The 21,991-nt window shown below is 38.4% G+C and overlaps 4 protein-coding genes across 5 annotated transcripts; 1 reads left to right on the top strand and 3 right to left on the bottom strand.

The window, feature by feature from the left end:
* Nucleotides 1-3,785: 3,785 nt before the first annotated feature.
* LOC119075915 lies at nucleotides 3,786-4,790 on the top strand. The gene is made up of 4 exons (XM_037182501.1): nucleotides 3,786-4,134; nucleotides 4,211-4,333; nucleotides 4,405-4,536; nucleotides 4,603-4,790. The coding sequence occupies exons 1-4, from the start codon at nucleotides 4,003-4,005 to the stop codon at nucleotides 4,690-4,692; spliced, it is 477 nt and encodes a 158-aa protein (XP_037038396.1). The 5' UTR covers nucleotides 3,786-4,002; the 3' UTR covers nucleotides 4,693-4,790.
* A 2,934-nt stretch (nucleotides 4,791-7,724) lies between these two features.
* LOC119075881 (zinc finger protein OZF-like) lies at nucleotides 7,725-9,590 on the bottom strand. Its single transcript, XM_037182447.1, has 3 exons — nucleotides 8,216-9,590; nucleotides 8,049-8,153; nucleotides 7,725-7,994 (listed from the first exon to the last, which is right to left on the bottom strand). The coding sequence occupies exons 1-3, from the start codon at nucleotides 9,363-9,365 to the stop codon at nucleotides 7,777-7,779; spliced, it is 1,473 nt and encodes a 490-aa protein (XP_037038342.1). The 5' UTR covers nucleotides 9,366-9,590; the 3' UTR covers nucleotides 7,725-7,776.
* A 6,932-nt stretch (nucleotides 9,591-16,522) lies between these two features.
* LOC119077179 (cytochrome P450 6A1-like) lies at nucleotides 16,523-17,275 on the bottom strand. The gene has a single exon (XM_037184361.1). The coding sequence runs from the start codon at nucleotides 17,273-17,275 to the stop codon at nucleotides 16,523-16,525; it is 753 nt and encodes a 250-aa protein (XP_037040256.1).
* Nucleotides 17,276-18,662: 1,387 nt separating this feature from the next.
* On the bottom strand, nucleotides 18,663-21,354 carry LOC119075880 (probable cytochrome P450 6a14). Of its 2 annotated transcripts, XM_037182446.1 has the most exons (7): nucleotides 20,952-21,354; nucleotides 20,653-20,883; nucleotides 19,705-20,045; nucleotides 19,448-19,640; nucleotides 19,143-19,377; nucleotides 18,817-19,034; nucleotides 18,664-18,786 (listed from the first exon to the last, which is right to left on the bottom strand). In XM_037182446.1, the coding sequence occupies exons 1-6, from the start codon at nucleotides 21,271-21,273 to the stop codon at nucleotides 18,848-18,850; spliced, it is 1,509 nt and encodes a 502-aa protein (XP_037038341.1). In that variant the 5' UTR covers nucleotides 21,274-21,354; the 3' UTR covers nucleotides 18,664-18,786; nucleotides 18,817-18,847. The 2 variants fall into 2 exon arrangements, with proteins under 2 accessions (XP_037038340.1, XP_037038341.1); XM_037182445.1 differs by having other exon boundaries at nucleotides 18,663-19,034.
* Nucleotides 21,355-21,991: the final 637 nt, after the last annotated feature.

Here is a 21,991-nt window from a genome sequence, read left to right as displayed (position 1 = left end):
CAGCGGAGGTTTTGTTGGTTTTGTTGTATTTTGCATTCATCATTCCATCACGTAAAGTTTTCTTGTCTTATTCATTTAACTAAGAAGTGAAGGAATGACGTGTGCAATGTAAGACGAGATGAAGAATGTTGTTGTTTGTTGGGATTGTGTTTTGATGAATTTTGTGTGATTTCTGTGGGGAAATATTACAAATTGTCTTAACGTTGATTATTGCATGTGCAGTATTGGAAATGTATTTTAAAGTCAGATCCGGATTTGTATTGTTGCAACAGAATGTGTGCCAGCCAAAAGTATTTGAGGAATAATGGATTTGAGGGGGTAATTCCTGGATATGATAGTCATCAATGTTCTACGCATTAGTCAGAGTCTATTGATTTTCTATTGATGGGATCGACAAAATTGCTGCATTTACCACCAGCATAATCCGATATTCACCACAGGCTACCCAATGTAAATCGCAGCATAATTGTCAATCCCATCAACGCAAAATCGGTCGTGTGCTTTCGGCTTTAGGTTTTGCCTTTGCTGTTGAGGATCAAAGTTTATATAAACACTGAAGGTAAAATGCATATCTGTCGAGGGGTAACTCACTTCTAGATTAAATGGATTAAATGGATTAAATGGTATTAAATGGATTAAATGGATTAAATGGATTTAATGGATTAAATGGAATAAAAATTGTATTAAATGGATTAAATAGGAAAAAAGTTCATTTTACCAAATACTGTAAAAGTCTTAAAAATTGTTGATTTTGATCGAACCACGTACTACAACTCATACTACAATGTTAAAAAGCGAAAAAATCCACTTTTAGGAGTTTTTGGTGTAAAGTGGATTAAATGGATTAAATGGATTAAATAAATTTAATACCATTTTTCACAAAAAAATTTTTCCTATACCTCACGAGTACTTAAACGAGCTGGGGATCGTGCAAATCTATTTTTCGCAATTACTTTACAAATTTTTCAGGTCGGCAGCCTAATTATTTCGGTAAAACTAAAAAAATTTTTTTGGATTAAATGGATTTAATGGATTTAATGGATTAAATGGATTAAATGGAAGTGCGTCACCCCTCGATATCTGTGCATGCATAGTCACATTTAGCTTGGTGTGGCGCTAACGGTTTCTATAGAATTGATGGAATTGAGGTACACGAAACGTGGTCGTGTGGGGTGTCATTAGAAAAGTAATTGCATGTAATTTCAGGGCAAATAGGTCTTATGGGGGTTTGGAAGCATTAACCATTAACGATGAATTATGAGAAGTTGAAGTGTTTAAGTGCTCATAATTCGTCATAGATGCTTCCAAATCCTAATAAGACACTATTTGCTCTGAAAGTACAAGCAATTACCTTTCTAATGACATCCCACACGACTACAACAGCTTAGTAATTTAATATTACCAGACCAGCAATACAACAGTCAGACATGCATACATATGGAAACTTACACTGGAAAATGCGTTCGAGTTCAGTTGGCTGTTTTTCAAAATAATCCCTAAAAAGAATTTTTAGATGTCGACGTCTTAGCAAAGAATGTTAGTGGAGTTACAGTGGAGGAACAGATAAGTCCTTTAAAGCAACCTTTCAACTGCCTAGAGAAACACCGACCACCTTCCTGTTTAGTTGTAACTTGGTGCCTGTTCACCAACTGGCCACCGAAGAAAGAGTAGTTCATTTGCATCGGATGCTCAATTCACTCACGAAACATGGATTTGACATTAGATTGAACAGAGATATTTCTTCGCGAGTGACTAGACGACTAAGTCGAGTGCATATCGCCAATGATCATCCTTCAATCATGAATTCCATCAGAGCCGAAGTGAAGTTTAACCTGTTACATACGGCAAGCATATTATTATTAGGTGACCCGATTCAGGTCCATTACTTCTATCGATCAAAGTATTTTTAATATATCGATTTCAAATCTTGTACTTCATTTTTTTAAACATGCAACATATTTAACATATTATATAAAGGTCTATATTACCCAGAGCTTGTCATTATTTTTGTCGTTGAGCAGATGAATGTAACAGGTTAAACAAATGAGTGAAAGGGAGGACTTTTGTTCAATTTCTCCTTTTGTTTTTATTAATTGAAGTTGCTTCTGTATTTGTTCTTTGTCTTTTATATTTTGTATCGTCAAAGATGATTAACAGAACGTTGCACTAGCATTTCAACACTGTGAAAATTCTATTCTGTTTTTGTGTGTAGTCTGCCTCAACGTGTTAACCCAGCGTTAGTGAAGTGAGGTGATCTTCTCTTTCTGTTAGAATTTCTGTCTTTTGATGAGCTTTTGTTTTTCAGATTAGTGACCATAATTTTCCTTAGTGTCAGTGTAAATTATTTAGTTTTCAGTTTTGTTTTGTAAGGTGAAGTGTTTGTCGAAAGTGTCCTCTGAAGTAAGTTTTTGTGCAAGAATGAATGGATTGATACATTGATGGCAAAGTTTACCCACCCTACCGTAGAACGCATATAAATTGAAAAACTGCCACACATTGACTTCCCTGACGAGTTCCCCAATGGGTTTATCTGGTTTGTCTTCACTTGATTTGACTATGACAAAGAATTGGCCCTTATTGTCGTCTTTTAAAGTTTATGTTCAATCAATCTGATCAAACATTGTGGGTGTTGTGAAAATCTCAGTTTAAAAAGTAATTTGGTGTCGATTGTGCAATTTAGTGTTCAATTCCTTAATGTTATGTGCCTAGAAATTCCCTGCAATATGTTTCGTGCTAATTCAGTCGGTAAAATGTGAAGAAAACATACAAAAAAATGTTGCGATTCAGGTAAACAAAAATTCTTAACATGTGTGTTGTGAAGTTAGTTGTAAGTGACACCACAAAACTGAAATTGTTTTGACCAAAGCTTTGTTTTGACCGTAAATGACCCTAAATTTAAAAAAACGATTTTTTGGCGGAAATGCTCTTGATTTGAATATGTGCATGTTTCCGGTAAAATAAAATAGTGATAAAGTCACCACTTTAGACGACCTTTAAAATGCCATCATTAGTTAAAGTTGATTGGCATAGTCTATTCTGCGTTGATTGGATCGCCAATTATGCTGCGTGTTTCATTGTAATCATGAGGGCACTTCAGACTAAACAATGACAAACGTAGCATAACTGTCAATTACATCAACGCAGAATTTCCCGTGTGTTTTCCACTTTAAATTTGGTTATGTGGCTCTGGAAACGATGATTTTTTTTGGTGAAATATGAGCTAAGATTGCAGCGGTTACTCTTAGTGAATCCAACCGGTAAAAAATGTGAATGAAATTTACCGGTAACTTGTACACCAATCCGCTGGATTCAATGGTATGATTGCTATCACAGGGTGAATGCCGATTAAATACTAGTAAATTGGTCTCACACAATATGTGACCGCCAGGGCTCGAATGCCCTTTTCAACTTATTTTTCTTAGCACGATTTTCAATGAACGACTCAACCTATTAAATTGATGCCGAAAGACATTATACCGTTTGTGGACGACACTGAGCTCGGTGCGTAATGCCTGTGCTCAACCATCAATCATTTATCAATAATTAAATTTTGAAAAACATTTTTGTAGGGAGGTCCAGACCATTATTAGTTACGCTAAATGCGACACTGTCTCTCCTCTCTCACCATGTATGACAATCTATTAGTTCAACGAAGTGTAGCCTAGTTATCCACATCAAATATTATGAAAGACATGCATGTTTAACTGGATCGTCGACTCGCAGACTGAATCACTTTACTCGATTTCATAACACACTCTGACCACCAGTAGTGTACACATAATCACTGAATGTTTACGATATGTTATGGTCGCAAATTATACCACCAGACCAGATTTCACTGCATTATTTCGTTGATTGCTCAAGGTGAATTCGGTTGTTGGTTTGGTATATCTCGCATAATTGAACGGAGAAAGTGAACTGTTGAATATTTGTCATTCTATCGCAGCGGATCGTTGGTTGGTTTTCGCATCTTGTTTAATTTTGTCGCTTTATCTCATTGCAATGTTGACGAATAATCTGGTGCTGCTGCTGTTAAATATTTATTTAGTGACTTGTGCACCTGCGGCTCAACGAGATGATCGATCTGCTCGAGGTTCAAGTGATCAAATTGCTCAAGGTTCAAACATAAGCGGAGTAAGTGTTCCGAACTGGGCGGAAGTGATGATGTTATAGCGGCTTGGTGTAATTAATTTTTATCTGTACCGTTCAGTCTGTAGCTTTATTCAAGCCAGTGATTCATCGGGAAGATGCTCGTTTGGAAGAGGAGGGAATACCGTCTAAGGTTTTGTCCGTTTACGACAATTCACAGTTGAAAGTTGGCGATTTTTTAAATGTAAATCTCTGTCGAATTTCTCGTTTACATTACCGGATGTTGAACTAAAAAAAAATCTTTTGTTTTTGTAGCCACAACCAATAGTCGATACAATTCAGGAGCATGAGAAGTATGGCAATACTGGTGATAAATTCTATCCCGTTGGCCGTGCCATTGTAAATGGCTATGAGGGATTTTCCAATGTTCTGAATAAACTGTTAGACGTAAGGATTGGCGTTTGAAATGTTTCACAGACAATTTACGGTTTACAATTTTGATCATATTTTCAGTCACCGATCGAAGTGGCGAAAACTATTTCCCGTGGAATTACGGACTCGTTAAATAATGTCGGCGGGAAAATTGTCGGATTAAATCGATGATGACGCTGAGGATTGTAATTTTTTTTGTAAATTTTTTTCGAATGAATTTGGCGGTTTTGTGTGTGTGGAAATGTGAAGCAATAAATTCTTTGGTCGAATGTGTTCTTGTTCATAGACTCGCCCTAATGTATACATTCCACAACTTCATCCCCAACTTTTTTTTCTTCAAGTTTGAAGTACTAGATTTGACATATACTTACTTTCATCCCGAAGCGTAAACTATCTGAAGTACTACACAGACTGCGTCACACCTCTTCTCGTAGAGATTTGGTTGGGATATCACTCGTTTTGGAAGTTTTAGGGCGAAATTTTTTTGATAAAAATCGAAAATTTTATGAAATTTTAAAAAATTTAGCAAAATTTCACGAAATTTGAGAAAATGTGAAAATTTGACAAAAATCAAAAATTTGACGAAAATCCAAAATTTGACGAAAATCCAAAATTTGACAAAAGAATTAATTCCACAAAATTCTGATTTTTCCTGGTTAATGATGAATGAAACTTAAGTTCTAATGGCCTGACTAAGGTTGCTGCAAAGTTTCATGGAGATTGGCTGCGGATTTTCCGAGATCGACCATCGATAGATAGACAGATAGATAGATTTGATTGAATGGAGAATGCCATTTTTCGTGTATTTGTACTGAAAATGACGACTTGGAAGACGCAATATCTCCGGTTCCCGATCACTTTGGTAGGTGTGTGATAGCTCATTTTCTTTGTATTTCAAGTGAGAATATTTTTAAAATAATTTGGTTATGATGTTGGACATTTTGGCGAAAGTAGAATTCTCGCCTATGCATAGTTAGACTGCGTGAAGTTCTTCGCTATCGCTCCGGACATGATTTGTGTTGGGCAATGAAAGGGCAATGAGAAATGTGGAACTGAGTTTCCAGAAGTAGGGATGGGAGGCGTTCAAAATTATCGATAATCGATTAATCATATCGTTATCGATAATTTAATAATTATCGATAATTATCAAAATATCGAAATTCGATAATTATCAAAATATCGATATTTTGATATTTATATGAAAATTCATGATAATATACCGATATATCGGAATATATCGACAAATATCGGATTTTCTCACCGAAATATCGATATATCGAATTATCGATATCTTGATAATTATCAAAATATCAATAATTATCGATTATCGATATTTTTTTGATAATTTTCGATAAAAAAAGTCGATAATTATCGATTATCGATAATTGATAATTATCGATAATCATTTTCATTATCGCCCATGCCTATCCAGAAGCTCATTGGACCGTTCTAACGATCCATTATAGTCTGTCAATATATGTATGTTTCTATCTATCTATCTATCTATCGACGGGCTATCTCGGAAAGTAGTCAGCCAATCTCCATGAAATTTTGCAGGAGGCTCAGGTTGGACATAAAAATGAAAATGTGATACGCCATTATCCCAGTAAAAATCAGAATTTTGTTTTATTGGCCTCGAAGTGGCTTCTCAGTGTGGTTTTTGAGGGTCGGGAACGCATTTTCGGCTGTACCCCAGTTGTATTGAAACCTTCAGAGGCGTGCGACACATCAAATAAAACGTATTCGCCACACGAGTCGAATAATTAGAACAATCGATGCCGATCCAGTTGAGCTATAGTGGTCAGAGTGACCAAATTTTGAGCTACTCGAGCGGATGAAAGGTTGAAAGGGCCAATATTTCTTGGGTTATGAGAAATAGAGAGTTACTTTCTTCGGCAAAGTCTCAGAGTTTTACGAGTGGAGCATCGTGTTTTATGTGAAAAATGTCAAAAAGTGGAAATGATTGGGTCAATTAGGGTTTTATAGGTATTTCTTGAATGGTGACAGAAAGAGACTTATTTTCTTCGGCAAATTAGTAGGGAAAATTGTGGCGATCATTTTGATGAATAGAACGTGGTGTCGCCGAGGCGAGGAAAAGGTTCAAAATGGCGACTGAAATTTTCACCAAAATTTTTTATTGGCTAAATCGGTAGGTGTTCACTCGGGCATCATTTTGATGAATAGAATGTGGGGTCTCCAAGACAAGGAAGAGGTTTAAAATGGCGGCCGAAATTTGCATAAAAAAATTTATTGGCTATATCGATCAATCTTCACTCGAGTATCATTTTGATGAATAGATTGCGGTCGAAATTTCAGGTTAAGAGCCCAAAACTTCTAAAATGAATGATATCCCAACAAAAATCTCTGTAGCGTCAACTCTAGCGATATCATTCATTTTAGAAATTTTATTTCAAAGACTGCGTCACACTTTTCTCGAAGAGATTTTTTTTAGGGCACTTAAAGATAGATGAGAAATTGAAAATTTCGTCGTAGAGTGACCTTGCCACAAACAAAATGTCGTAGCAGACACTTGTTGTGAGGATGGTATGGCAAGTGTGGTATCGTTGTAAAGCCTAAACTGCAGGCTGATCAAGCATTATTGTTTTGATGCAAGAATGGTCTACCTGTGTATCACAGAGGAGTTCAAGTTTCGCCATGGATGGCTAAAATAAACTTTTTCAAATATTGTACAAGCCAGACAAATTTTGTAAAATCCATTCTCGACGTTTTATAGAGCATGGAACCCGCTACCAATATCGCCATTCAAAGAGTTTCAAACTCTCGTAATCTTGGACATATCACCATTTTAAGATGTCGAATTTTCGACTTTAGCTGGCTGTAGCTACGTGGTCAGGTTGTCGAGGGAAGCCATTTTAACACGAATTAGCTTAGAATTAGTCCCTCTATCCGTTGCTATAACAATCTGTATTGAAATTGACTCGTCGATCCCGCACAGCCTCGAGTGCCGGTTCTCTGAAACGGCTGGATGGATCCGCGAACTGAATGTGCTTCCTTATAGTACTCGAGTCCCTCAATAAGAACATGAAGCAAAATCAGAGGTGGTGTCGCGACTCCATTTAAGTTTTGTTCAACCCCACCGTGAATTGTGCGAATAGCCTTCTCGATAGAATAGATTTACGGGATAGTGTCACTTCATTGTTCAAAAGGGATGTTTACAAATTGAAATGAAAATCGATTCGTTCAACAATCACAAATATACTCAAAACACATTGACCAACAATTAGCTTCAACTGCTCACGAACCATCCGTTTGTTCGATTGCGTTCACAGCCGCAGCCACAAAGTCCTTACTTTCGTAGTGCTCGTATTCGTGCTTCTTCATTTCGGCCTTCAATCGAAACTTTATCGGACACAGCTGACACTGGTACGTATTTTCGCCAACATGCAATCGTAGATGCTTGTTCAGTTGGGCACACTGGCGGAATCCTCTGTCGCAGTATTTGCAGATGAATGCTGTGGATGTGAAACGGTGAGCGTGTGAATTGTAAAATGAAAATTTTCTCTTACGTTTCTCGCCGGTATGGCTCAGATGGTGTCGTTTGAGATGTGAGCGCCGGTAAAATCGCTTCGAACATTTGTCACATTCGTACGGACGTTCGCCGGTATGGATTTCTGGAGAGAAAACATTCAATGAACCAAGTGACAGAGCACTCAGATTTCGCACAGTAACTCACTCATGTGTCCCTTCATTGCCGATCTGGTGGAAAAAGACGTTCCACAGGTTTCGCAAACGTGTTTCCGTTCCTGCTTGTGAATTGTCATGTGATAGGTCAACGCCACTTTCCATTTGAATCGACTCGGACACAGCGCGCACCCGAACGGTTTGTCCGAGCTGTGGATCTTCTGGTGACTGGCCAACAGTGAATTATTTTTGAACGTTTTGCCGCATTCCGAGCACAGGTAGGTCGTATGCAGCGCCCGTATGTGTCCCTTCAACTGAACCTCGGTCGTAAATGTTTCGCTGCAAGTGTTGCACGTGTGTGTGGTCTTCTTCCGGTTGAGATGGTTGTGCATGTGAATACGTAGCTGAGCGCTCAGCACGAATTTCCGTGGACATTGATCGCACTGATGATGTGTCAGTTCGTCTTTGTGCGACCGTTGGTAATGGTGTTGCAAATCACGTAACGCTGTGAACGTAGCCGGACAACGGTCGCAGTTCGTGCTGGTGTGCTTGTAGAAGTGTTTCATCAGATTTTTGCGGCTGGAAAATTGCTTCTGGCAATCGGAACACGTCCAGAGCTTGTCGGGTGCGTGATAATTGGTCAGATGTATTCGCAGACGAGCGACCCGTCGAAACGGCAGCTTACATTGGTAACACTCGTAACGTCTCCGTCTGCTCCGTTCCGGTGCCACTTGCGGTTTCACATCCTTCTTGATGTGTTTTCTCTCTCGGTCATCGGTTTCATCACAGTCATCACGCACCACATCATCAACAGCTGCACAGTCGATGAAATAACTCGGCTTAATGTCACTTTCCGATTCGGTCACCTCAACCTTTTGCTCCAGTCCGTCCGCGACCAGGTGAAGGTCCAGCATTTCCTTGAATTTCCTTTCGCTGCCATTGTACGTTAAGCGAAAGTTGTGGACGTTAATCAAACTCGATGTACAGTCGAGACAGATGCTCAGCGGAAAACCATTGTCTCGGGCAACGGGCCGCTGTAGACATTCCTCTAGAATGTCGACGAAATACTGTCCCTCGTGGATCGATGTCAACAGATTGTTCATGCAATCGTCATCAGTCTGCTCGGTTGCACATATTCGACATAGCATTTGGGGCAGAATGCATTCGGCTTTGATTGTGTTTTGTATGGACATTTGAGACATGGTTGTACGAACGGGCTGAACGTGTTGATAAAATTGTTTATTTTCGAATCCAACGATTGACTTCACTGTCTCATGATCAAACTCAATTCGTGCCAACAACGACCATACGATGTGCAGAAAAGGAGTTGCGGTATTTGTTCAACTTGGAAATTATTTTGACTCAACAATTTGCAACCAAAAACATACCAAAACACTGTGCAACACAATGAAATGTCATTCGATGACAGTTTGACAGTACCAAGGTATTCAAACGTAACAGGTAACGTTTATCGTCGAACAGTTTGGTTTTGGAGTGGGAACATTATTGTCGTTCGTTCGAATGATGCAGCGTCGGTATTCGGTGCTCCAAACACGTATACTTCGGTGGATATTACAAGAATCTGATGAATTTGATAAGCGAGTTATATGACTCGAGTGAAATTAACCCAAATAGCTCTCAGAAAGGTTCTGAAAGGTTAGGACAGCCACGAAGGTGGGTGACACCGAAATTGATAAACGCACTCAGTATAAATTGTATGTGAAAGCAACTTGAAGAAAATGTTTTTTTTAGGAAAAATCGGAATTTTGTTTTTGTTAAGTTGCCTTTTTCATATAAACTGCGCAGCCGTTGACGCAATTCGTGTTTCACCGCCTTCGTGTTCAACTCAGAGTGTGTTGTCACTGTTACTGTGTGTTGTTTTGGGATGTGTTTCTTGTTGGTAATTGTGGGGATCATTAAGTATTCACTTCCACTAGGTTGGTCCCTAAAATTTGGGATGATTCCTATGGCACTTCCTAACTTCGGATTTTTCGATGGATTTGGGTTATTTTCGATATAAGTCAGGTGTTGCAAGTTGGTTCTTAAATTTTGGGATGAAAGATGATTCCTCTAGCACTTCCTAACTTCGAACGGTTTTTTTGATTGATTTGGGTTATAGTCGACATGAGTGAGGTGTTCGAAGGTTGGTTCCTAAATTTTTGGATGACAGATGATTCCTTTGGCACTATCTAACTTCCATCGGTTTTATTGATGGATTTGGGGCATTTTCGACATGAGTTAGGTGTCCCAAGGTTTGTTCCTAAATTTTGACAGATCATTCCTCTGGCACTTCCATCGGAATTTTCGATCGATTTGGGTTATTTTCGATAAAAGTGAGGTGTTTCAAGATTGGTTTCTAGATTTTAAGATTCAGACAGATTTCTATAGTATATCGTTTCTTTCTGTTTTTCTTTCTGATTTCTATAGAGCTTTTCAATTTCCATAATGTGTTTTGATGTTGTCAAAATGACATACTAACAAACATGGTGATATCAGTGAAAAAACCCCTAAAGGGTAAATGTGACGCAAGTCCTTAATCTTACTGACAAAATAGCAGATATCGCAAAAGTTCTATCAACAAAAAATTACATCAAAAAATTTGTGAAAGAAAATTTTACAAAAAGAAATTTTCGTGGCAGATGTTGAGAAAACTATTGTTATGAAAATGGATCAAAGATGCACTGAAAGAATTCAAACGGAAGAAAACCGAATCATCTGCCACTTGTGACCCAAATTTCTTTTTGTAAAATTTTCTTTCACAAATTTTTTGGGGTAATTTTTTGTTGATAGAACTTTTGCGTAACCCTAAGCGATGTCAGCTATTTTGTAAGTAAGATGAAGGAATTGCGTCACATTTGTCCTTGAAGGGTGTTTTGACTGATTCAAAAATTACCTCGTTAGTTAGCCCACATAATTGTGGTATGCGATCGCACTGCCAGTGGTCAAAATTTTGATCTATTGACACTTTATGTGTAAGCTGGTAACACTATTACCAAAGACCACGATACGTCAAAAATTTATGGAAAAATGAGATGAAAACTCGTGATCTTTGCTTTTTCATAGAAAAATGACGCTCTTTACAGTGCAGCTCATGTGCCAATTCCACTGAAAATACCGTGTCCAATCATTCAGATTTTTTCTACGAAAATATCGAAAAAATTTCCCAGTGAAAGTTCTACACGTTCTACATCAGCAACAAAGTGTCAATAAATAGATTACTTATTTTACTCTGGTAACCCAGAAAAGTAGTACATTGTCTCAAGCGCGAAAATATTCAAAGATTTTGAGACGAAGCAAGTCAATTTTGATCAGATTTTGTTGTATATAAATTGTGGATTTGAGCACTATTTCACAGGACCCTCAATGACTGACGCTGTAGCGAAGTCGGGAGGTAAACATACATACATGCAATAGTGAACGTCCGGATGGGGCTATTGCAATAAAGACGCTTCGATATTCTCATCTAACGCAAAACAATTTATCTAATAACCTCGCTAAAAACAGGAGCCATGTTCTGTATGCATATTGCATTGCTACCATAATAGACCTTTTAAGTTGAAAAAAGGACTAGATGGTCTGGAGGGATGAATTGACAGTTGACAGCTGTGATCGGTTCGCTTTTGGTCACTATCGTTCACTTTTCACTTTTATTCAACGAAAGTGCACACAATCAATGAAAAGCGAACCGATTGCAGCTGTCAGCTGTCAATTCATCCCTCCAGACCATCTAGTCTTTTTATCAACTTAAAAGGTCTATCCAGACATCACAATTTGTGATCGGAACAGGTCAGGTTTGACTGAACCAGCTTTCAACTTACTCGGTATGTTTATGTCCATCTATCGATGGTCGATCTCCATGAAACTTTGCAGGAACCTTAGTCAGGCCATTAGAACTTAAGTTTCATTCATCGTTATCCCAGAAAAAATCAGAATTTTGTGGAATTAATTAATTAATTTTCGGAAAAATTTCTCTCATATAAAAATGTGCAGCCATTTTGCGATGATTATTGTTGTGATTATTGTTGTGAAGTTGGTTGTAATTCGGTCGAAATGTCAAAATTCAAAGTTTTTGAATATTATTGTTTTCATGGCGAGGAGTTGGAAGAATTTTGATCACTTACGGGGTATGTTGGACAACTGGAAATATTTGGACTTTTTCGGTGATTTTCACCAAATTGTCAATTTTTGTCAAATTTTCGAATTTCGTAAAATTTATTGTCCTGAAATTTCGACGACATGAGTATCGGCGACTTCCTGAAGAAACGGCGAGTAGTCGCCGTTTCTTCAGGAAGTCGATGTTTCTTCAGGAAGTCACCGTTTCTTCAGGAACTCGCCGTTTCTTCTCGTCGTTTCTTCAGAAAGTCACAGTTTCTTCAGGATGTCGCCGTTTTATGTAAAAAGCGCTGACTTTCTGTGAAAACGATGACTTCCTGAAGAAACAACGAGAAGAAACGGTGAATTCATAAGAAATAACAAGTTTCTGAAGAAACGGCGACGGAAGGTTCTAATCGTTTTTTCAGGAACTCACCATTTCTTCTCATCGTTTCTTCGGGAAGTCAACGTTTCTTCATAAGGCCAAAAACCAAATTCTATCGTCTCTATATATGAAGTAGAAATTCTATCGTCTCTATACAGAAAGTCGATAATAAGCGATTTGGCGGTATCTTTTTGGCAGTAACTTTTTGGTTGTTGAATAGTCTTGCTGTAATAATCTTTCTGTATTGAATACCAACCATAAGGAAGTAATCCCTTTACGAATTTTCATTGTACATAAACAGCGTTTTAACACGCCGAGCGATCCGGCCCATTGCCCCGGAGCGAAGCGGAGGGCCGCAATGCGAGCCGGGCGCCGGAACGGTGTCGGTAACTTAGGAGTTAATTTTTTTTCTCTCGCATCGTGTCATAATTAGTCACATAAAAGTGTTTTAAGACACCGAGCGATATGTTTCTGTGTTGTACTTGAGTTTTTTGATTTCTCCATATAAAAATGTATGTAAAATTAAGAAAAAGGCAGTAAAGCACAAAACAGAAAATGTGTCGGTTTTCAAAATTCAAAGCGTGTATATATAAAAAATGACACAGACTATTTATGACACGATGCGAGAGAAAAAAAATTAACTCCTAAGTTACCGACACCGTTCCGGCGCCCGGCTCGCATTGCGGCCCTCCGCTTCGCTCCGGGGCAATGGGCCGGATCGCTCGGCGTGTTAAAACGCTTTTTATGTGCAATGAATTACACAGACTATTTATGACACGATGCGAGAGAAAAAAAATTAACTCCTAAGTTACCGACACCGTTCCGGCGCCCGGCTCGCATTGCGGCCCTCCGCTTCGCTCCGGGGCAATGGGCCGGATCGCTCGGCGTATTAAAACGCTTTTTATGTGCAATGAAAATTGGTTTTCATGTTGTAAAAAGATGAATTCTGTAGTGATGAACTAAACTCCTTTACGTTACATTTCGTAAAAGGATGAATTCCATAGGAACCAACAAAACGCCTTTACGGCGAGACGAAAATTAGAGTTGATTTGGGATCTCAATGTCAGCTGAATTAGTAATCTTGAGTTGAGATTGTCAACTGAAGAATTTCTTGAAATCGAAATTTCATCTCAAATCAAGAATAAGCCACTGTACGTAGATTTTATTCATTTGAAATAAAATACAAAGCTTTTTATTTTATTTGTTTTAGTTGCTTGCAATCAGAGATTGAACGGTGAGATGCGTTGCTTCTGAAAGTCGTTGTTTCTTCTCGTCGTTTCTTCAGGAAGTCGACGGTTTCGAAGAAACGGTGACTTTCTGAAAAAATGGTGACATGTAATGACGACTCTTCAGATTTTCTGATGAAACGGTGAGAAGAAACGGTGACTTCCTAAAGAAACGGTGACATCCTATAGAAATGGTGACTACCGGAAGAAACGATAACTTCCTGAAGAAACGACGAGAAGAAACGGCGATTATAGTGGCCGGTTCTTCTCGTCGTTTCTTCAGGAAGTCACCATTTCTTCTCGTTGTTTTTTCAGTAAGTCACCGTTTCTTCAGGATGTCACCGATACTCATGTCGTCGAAATTTCAGGACAATGTAAAATTTTCGATTTTCGTCAAATTTTTTACCTAAAACTTCCAAAACAAGTGATATCCCAACAAAATCTATACGAGAAAAGTGGGACACAGTCTTTGTAGTCAAATTTCTAAACTGAATGATATCGCTAGAGTTGACGCTTTCCGCTTCGTTACGCAAAAATTTAATACAGTGTTTAAGGAGAGCGATTTTTGACCACTTTGTTTTAACTGGTCTCGGGGTCACACGTCAAATTAAGAGAAATCACATACAAATTTAAACTGGGCTCAACTCTCAATTTCTTTTTTCATTGATGAATATTTGACAGCTGACCTCGAGAACAATTAAATTTAACTGGTTTTCGCTCTCCTTAAACACTGTATTGTACGCCCAATTAGTTCAAACAAGCTGGCTTAGTTTTCCTCATCATCTGCCAAATAATTAAAAAAGAAAATTGACTGAAAATAACGAAAATTTTACCAAATAAAAACATGCGTCGCATGTTGAGGAACAGATCTAAAAGAAAATTTATCTGTCACATGTGACGCAGATTTTTTTGGTAAAATTTACGTTGTTTTCAGTAATTTTCTTTTTAAATTATTTGGCAGATGATGAGGAAAACTAAGCCAGCTAGTTTGAACTAATTGGACGAACAATTTAATTTTTGCGTAACGAAGCGGAAAACGTCAACTCTAGCGATTACATTCATTTTAGAAATTGTACTACAAAGACTGCGTCACACTTTTCTCGTACAGATTTTTGTTGGGATATTCTACTAACCCATTCCATGAGTCTCATCTTTATCTTTTGTATAAACTGTATTGGATTGAAAAGAAAAAAAACTCGTTGGAACTGTGAGACATTGGTTCGGAAATTTAGATCTAGAGACACGGACTTACACCCTACGGGTATCGTCCATTCATAGTAAACTAATTCTTACCGCACTTCGTCTTCTGATTAATAAATAAATCTTTCGTAGATTAGATAACGACTCTACTAACCGACAATACAAATCAGGAAGAAATCTTTTTAGCCCCGTACGAAGTACGAAGGGGCTTATAGGATTACGATGCCGTGTGTAATTGATGGAATTCGAAGAAGACGGTAAGGGCAAAGTGTTTGCCTATGTTCATAGATGACGAATCCGCAATAAAAATTTGGGCCGTCTGTCCGTCTGTCCGTCTGTCTGTCACGTCGATATCTTGAGTAAATCAAATCCGATTTCACAAATTTTTTTTTCCCCTGAAAGATAGTCAAAATAGTGAGGCTAAGTTCGAAGATGGGCATATTCGGGTCGGCCCTTCGTGAGTTAGGGCCACCTAAGTGATTTAAGGTCTTTTGGAGATATTTATGGCAAAATAAACTATGGAAATGTAAATGACACGGCAAATGATAGGTATTGTCAATACCAATCCAGGAAACAAAAGTTTTTTAAAATCGGGTGAGTGGACCGTGAGTTAGGGCCTCAGAAGTGAAAAGCTACTAGGGCCCTATGTGTATTTTACATAGAACTCAAGTAAATTTAATCCGTTTTTCGTAATTTTTGTTTCATTTGGAAGGTAATCGAACGCCGAATAGAAAGTTGTTGAAAAAAAATTAAATTTGGGTCCTTGGACTAAGGCCACTACTAGGGCCCTATGTGTATTTTACATTGAACTCGAGTAAATTTCATTCGTTTTTCGTAATTTTTGTGTCATTTGGAAGGTAATCAAAGGCCGAATAGAATGTTGTTGCAAAAAAAATAAATTTGGGTCCTCGGACTAAGGCCGCTACTAGGGCCCTATGCGTATTTTACATACAACTCGAGTAAATTTCATTCGTTTTTCGTAATTTTTGTGTCATTTGGAAGGTAATCAAAGGCCGAATAGAATGTTGTTGAAAAAAAAAAAAAAATTGGGTCCTCGGACTAAGGCCGCTACTAGGGCCCTATGCGTATTTTACATACAACTCGAGTAAATTTCATTCGTTTTTCGTAATTTTTGTGTCATTTGGAAGGTAATCAAAGGCCGAATAGAATAGAATGGACCGAGGCCGATACTAGGCCCTATGTGTATTTATACTCAATAAATTAAAATTTTAGGGCTATTTGAAATTTTTGTTTTATTTGAAAGGAACGTCGTACGGGGCTTCGTAATTGCGCTATGCGCAATTTCTAAGATGTACACATTAACTACTTTAACCGGCGCATAGGCTTACGGTCAAAGTAGGGTGACAGACGCACTAGGGTCACGTACGCAATAGATATACGGGTTTGTACGGGGCTCAGTCGCAGCAAACGCTCCGACTGTTCTGATGGCTCGTTTTTATCTAGCAGTTGCACGTAGCACCACACTTGTCTTTGGTGCCAATATGAATTGATCCGGATCGAATTTCATTTCTGTATGCATCATACTTCGATCGACAAGTTCATATCTGAATTTCCGCAAAATGGCTGCAAGACCAAAAATGTTTTCGCGATCATTGATGCAATCGTTTTCAATTCCGAAAGCTACCGACGAAATAACGTTGGTTGTGAACCGTGCAAACAGGTCCCTCGACTCGAATTCAAATTGTTTTGTATTCTCCGTTTTATTCACCAAATAATCTTGCAATGTCTTTGCACAATCTCTGATGATGGGATACATGCCCTTCAACTTGCCAGATGTGAAGATTGGCGACAATTTCCCTCTCAGGTCTCTCCATTTCTGTCCACCTAACAAGACAAGATGTGCACCTAGAGGATCAATTTCTGTGTCGACGAATAGTCCACGATCATGGAAGCTCGTAAAGTCCTTAATCATCACTTCCTGAACGACCTCAGGGTCATTTACAATTAGCGACGGTCGGTACGAAAAGTACAATCCATGGATTTTGTTGTGCTTGAATCGATTGTAGAAATCGTTGAACGTCTCTCCGATGGAGATTTTACTTCCGAAAAATTGATTGGCTATGTCGCCGAACAAAAATGTTGGCGCATCGTGTTGTGGCACACCCAACCGTTTCCAATAGTTTAAGTAATACTGATTCACATAGTAAATTACAGCTACTAAAAGCACCGCTAACAACCAGAACACCATGTCGACTATCTGAGAACTATTAGCGACTGATGTCAAAAAGAAACGTAGCAAACAATGTAAAGCGAAAAAGTTTCATTGAGATTTTGTCACTCAAAAAAAATAATCTTGCGTAAAAACATGCCATGTGTTTGACCCAACATAATGGGCTTATTCGTTACAAGTAGTCGTGATAACAGATTTTTGTGTTTTATTCTAAAAATAAGTATATGTAGCAAAGTAATCCGTAGGAAACAGAATACATAACCCCCAACGCACTCCAAGCAATAGTGCTTCGATTGACACCTGCCAAATGTGCCAAAAGTATGAAATTTTATCCCTACTCTTTTCTTGTCCGTTCATTCATAAACAGATTCATTACGTCACACCGATATCTTTTCATCGTATATATACAGTTCAATTTACCGACCAACGACCACACTGATGCAATAAAACGTTGTCTACTTCCAAGCAGATAAACGGACTTTTTGCGGAATGAAAACTGCCAATTGTTCAAGGTTTTTGTTGGTTTTATTTTTAAACTTATCTGTCGTAAATTAAGTACCTTATCACTAACAGGAGCCACTTGTCTTAATAAATATTTATGAATTTTTTTCAAAAAATTGAATGAGTCGATTATCTTAATCCGATAATGGAGATGGACGTCTTTAAGTGTAGACCATAATAACAGCAATCGATAAATTTATAAAATGCAACATTACAACGCTGATGGATATCAACTTTTTGTTTTGTTTTCATTCACCAGCCAAATTTCTAATCAATGAAAGTGAAATCAACAAAAAACGTTCATTGATTAAACGTAAATGTTTATGGCCACTCCTCATTCCATAAATTACACGTTTTCGAGAGTCTTATCCATAATAACAAATAAATCTTAGATTAAGCATTTTAACAATCAGTCGTTATATAAGTAACGTAACAAAAAAAATGCGAGGGGGGAAATCACTAGTAGAATTAATGGGAGTGGAATGTAATATGGAACTTGTGGATGCCGACTTAATGGATTTTTGTGAATTAAATGGAACGTAACTAGACTTACGGGAGGTAGCCGTATGTGGGAGATAGTGGAATAAAGTGGATTGTGCGGAAGGTATTTGAAAAAAGTGGATTGTATGAAAGGTAAGGGAAGAAAATGTAATGTATGGAAGGTAGTGGAATGTGTGAAATGTAGTGAAATGTGTGTAAAGTAGTGGAATGTATTGAAGGTACCGGAATGTGCTGAAGGTAGGTAAAGAAAGTGGAATTTACGGGAGGTAGTGGAATGTGTGAAAGGTAGGTAAAGAAAGTGGAATGTATGTAAGTGGAATTTGTGGAATGTAGTGGAATTAACGGAAGGTAGTGGAATCTAGTGACGGTAACCGAATGTGTGGAAGGTAGGTAAAGAAAGTGGAATGAATCGATGGAAGTGGATTTTATGGAATGTAGTGGAATTAATGATAGGTCCTCTTTACATTCATCTAGTGCCAATTACACAAATTGAAACTGTTGAACAGTTTTTTCAACCAAAATGATTTGCCCCTAGCAATCTCCTTTTCCATGCACCGTCCCAACATAAATATCGTTTCGCCAATCGTCTCAGTTCGCAATGTTCTTAACATTCAACCACAAATCATGTTCGATTGACAATACCAAATTACCCGGTGCAAATCGGATCGGCCTGATTGTTCTATCGCACAGAGAGAATTCGAAATTTTTCAGCAATGTCACCAGACCAATTCTTATCTGCATCATTCCGAATCGGACGCCAGCACAATTGCGCGGTCTGTGTTTACAACCGTAAACAGAAAGAACGAAGGGGAGAGAAGAGACCAAAAGGTTAATAATGCAAATGGCATTGATTTGGATAAATGGATGCGAACGTATTACATACCCGTCGCCGAATGGCATAAATGTTTGGGGATGTCGTTTTTTCACTTCTTCGGGCTCAAATCTGTCCGGATTGTATTCGTCTGGATTGGTATAGTAATCGGTGTCATGATGAATGGCATACACGGGGACAATGACTAATGACTCTTTGGGCATTACAATGTCTGTGCCGGGTATCGGATATTCTTTATTCACATTTGTTCGGATCAGATTGCCAGGTGGATATTTTCGTAGCGATTCTGTTTCGAAGACAAGAGATTGAAAATTCGATTTTGTTTCCTTTTAAATTGTAATTTGCTGTGGTCTTACCATGTATGCACTGTCCTAAGTAATTCATTGACATCATTGCCTCGTACGTGAATTGCCCATCGTGCTTTGCTAAGACCGTGTGTATCTCTTGTCGTGCACGCTCTTGCAGATCTTTGTTGATGGACAATTCGTACAGGATGAAGGACAAAGTGGTCGAGGCCGTTTCAAATCCGGCAATAAAGAAGACGAAAGCCTTTTCGATCGTAAAAACCGCTCGGTTAAGACTGATAGTCGACGGAAATGAAATTTTAAATTACCTGAGCAGCGATTTCATTCAGCGAAAGTTTACCCACATCAGCCCCATCCAGGGTACCATGATTTTTCAACTGAATCAACAGATCCATAAAGTCACTCCGTTTGATATTGTTTTTCTCGCGGTACTCGACCGTTTCCTTAACAATGCCCAAGAAAAAGGTGGAAACATCTTTCTCGACGGCTCGCATTCGTAGGGTGATAGCCAGATGCTTGAACGCCGATTTGAAAAAGTGTTTCAGCATGCCACTGGTTGAACCATGGTCGAACACTCTTTTCCCCATTGTTCGGAATTCGGCATTCGGATCGGTCAGCGAATTACAATTGATACCGAATGCACAGGTGCCTGTGATGGAAGTACACACTTAGCCTCATTGTGTAACTTGAAGCCATAATCGGTTGAATGAACAGATAGAATGAACCGAGTGAATGAATTGGGTGAACGAACAGAGCGAATGAATTGTGTGAATGAACCAAGTGGATGAATCGTGTGAATGAACAGAGAGAATGAATCGTGTGGTTGAACATAGAGAATGAATCGATTGGATGAACAGAGTGAATGAATCGTACGAATTAGTCGTAAGAATGAACTGAGTGAATGAATCGTACGAATGAACAGGTAGAATGAATCATGTGGATGAATCGTGGGAATGAATTTTTTGAATGAATTGTGTGATTGAATCATGAAAATAAACAGAAGGAATGAATTGTATGAATGAACAGTGTGAATCAACAGAGTGAATGAATCGCGTGAATGAACAGAGTGAATGAATCGTGTGAATGAACAGAGTAAATGAATCGTGTGAATGAACAGAGTGAATGAATCGTGTGAATGAACAGAGTGAATGAACCGTGTGAATCAACAGAGTGAATGAATCGCGTGAATGAACAGAGTGAATGAATCGTTTGAATGAACCGTGTGTACTGCAATTAAATTCATCAAAAACAATCACCTATCACATCTGTAGTGAAGCGACTCAGCACATCCTTCAATTCGAAATTTTCATTGCCATCGACCATGCCAGCCAAACATTTTTGAAAATTATCAGCCACATCAACAATCGTTTGGAACATAAATTTCATGCGTCCGGACGTAAAGGTCGGCGTCAATTTCGCCCGTAGCACTTTCCATCTGGCAAAATCGACGGAAAACAAATGTGCCGAAATCGGATCGTCCCGTTCATCTGCACGAAACAAGCGAGTGGATTTTATCTCATCCACTCTGGAAGAGGGTGCGTAATGGAAAACTTACTGAAATACAATCCACGGTCTTGGAAATAGTTGAAGTCTTTGATCAGAATGGTTTTGACGAATTCCAAATCCAGTGCCAGAATAACTGGTTTTGTGAACAGATAAATACCAGCGAACGGACCACTTCCCTTCAGCTGTTTGTAAAATGTATGGGTCAACTGTGACGAGTGAAGTATTCGTCCGACACCTTTAATGTTGCCGTACGGCAAATGGGGCTCAATGTACGGTATGTTGTGCTTTTTCCAGAATGAATATTTGACCATTGAGTAATAGTAGATGGTGGTCACCAGAGCTACCAGAAGTGTTAGCACTATCGCAATCATATCGAGGAAATTAGAGGAGAATATTGACAACGTCTCGTGTAGCCTACAATCGAATTACGACTAAATTCCCAACACCAAGGTCCATTGTTATTTGCTTCGTTTATCGGCATGAAGATTGCACGTTATCATACCATATATCGAGAGGTGTAGAAAAGACGTCATGCTTCGATTTTCATTCATTCATTGCCAGAGCACTCACCAATTTTGTAAGGTGTTATCAGATCCACCTGAATTATACGCTAAATCAGCAACAAACATGCCGAGAATAGTCTAGCCGAAAATCTGATTGGGCTTCGCTAGTTACATTGGTTTGCGAATTTTCCGTTGGTCTATAAAGATCCCACCGTTTTTTTAGTACTTCATTATTTGCGACACATAAAGTGTCATACGTCATAGCACAAAAGAATGTACTAGAAATGTACTAGATTGTGCTTTTCAGCAGGTAAATGCGGATTGGAAAGTAATCCACAAATGAAACAGATTTTGTTCCATTCTAGTACATTTCTTCATAGCATTACTAATAAATGTCGACGCTCTGTTTTTTTGTTAACCAACTTTGCTGCTATGAAATTTCATTGATGTTCATCAGAAAATTGCCCGTTCGGAGGTTTCCTATTGACGAGATATATAAAGAAAATGTTCTACAAACAGTGGGTCGTTAAACTTTTTCGTCTTTTTACAAGAAAATCGTCCAACTGTAATAGGCAACGTCAGATTG

This window comes from Bradysia coprophila, unplaced genomic scaffold, assembly GCF_014529535.1.
Source record: "Bradysia coprophila strain Holo2 unplaced genomic scaffold, BU_Bcop_v1 contig_232, whole genome shotgun sequence".
Lineage (NCBI taxonomy): Eukaryota > Metazoa > Arthropoda > Insecta > Diptera > Sciaridae > Bradysia > Bradysia coprophila.
Note: the sequence above shows the minus strand (reverse complement) of the source record. Positions and strands in the feature narration are given on the sequence as shown.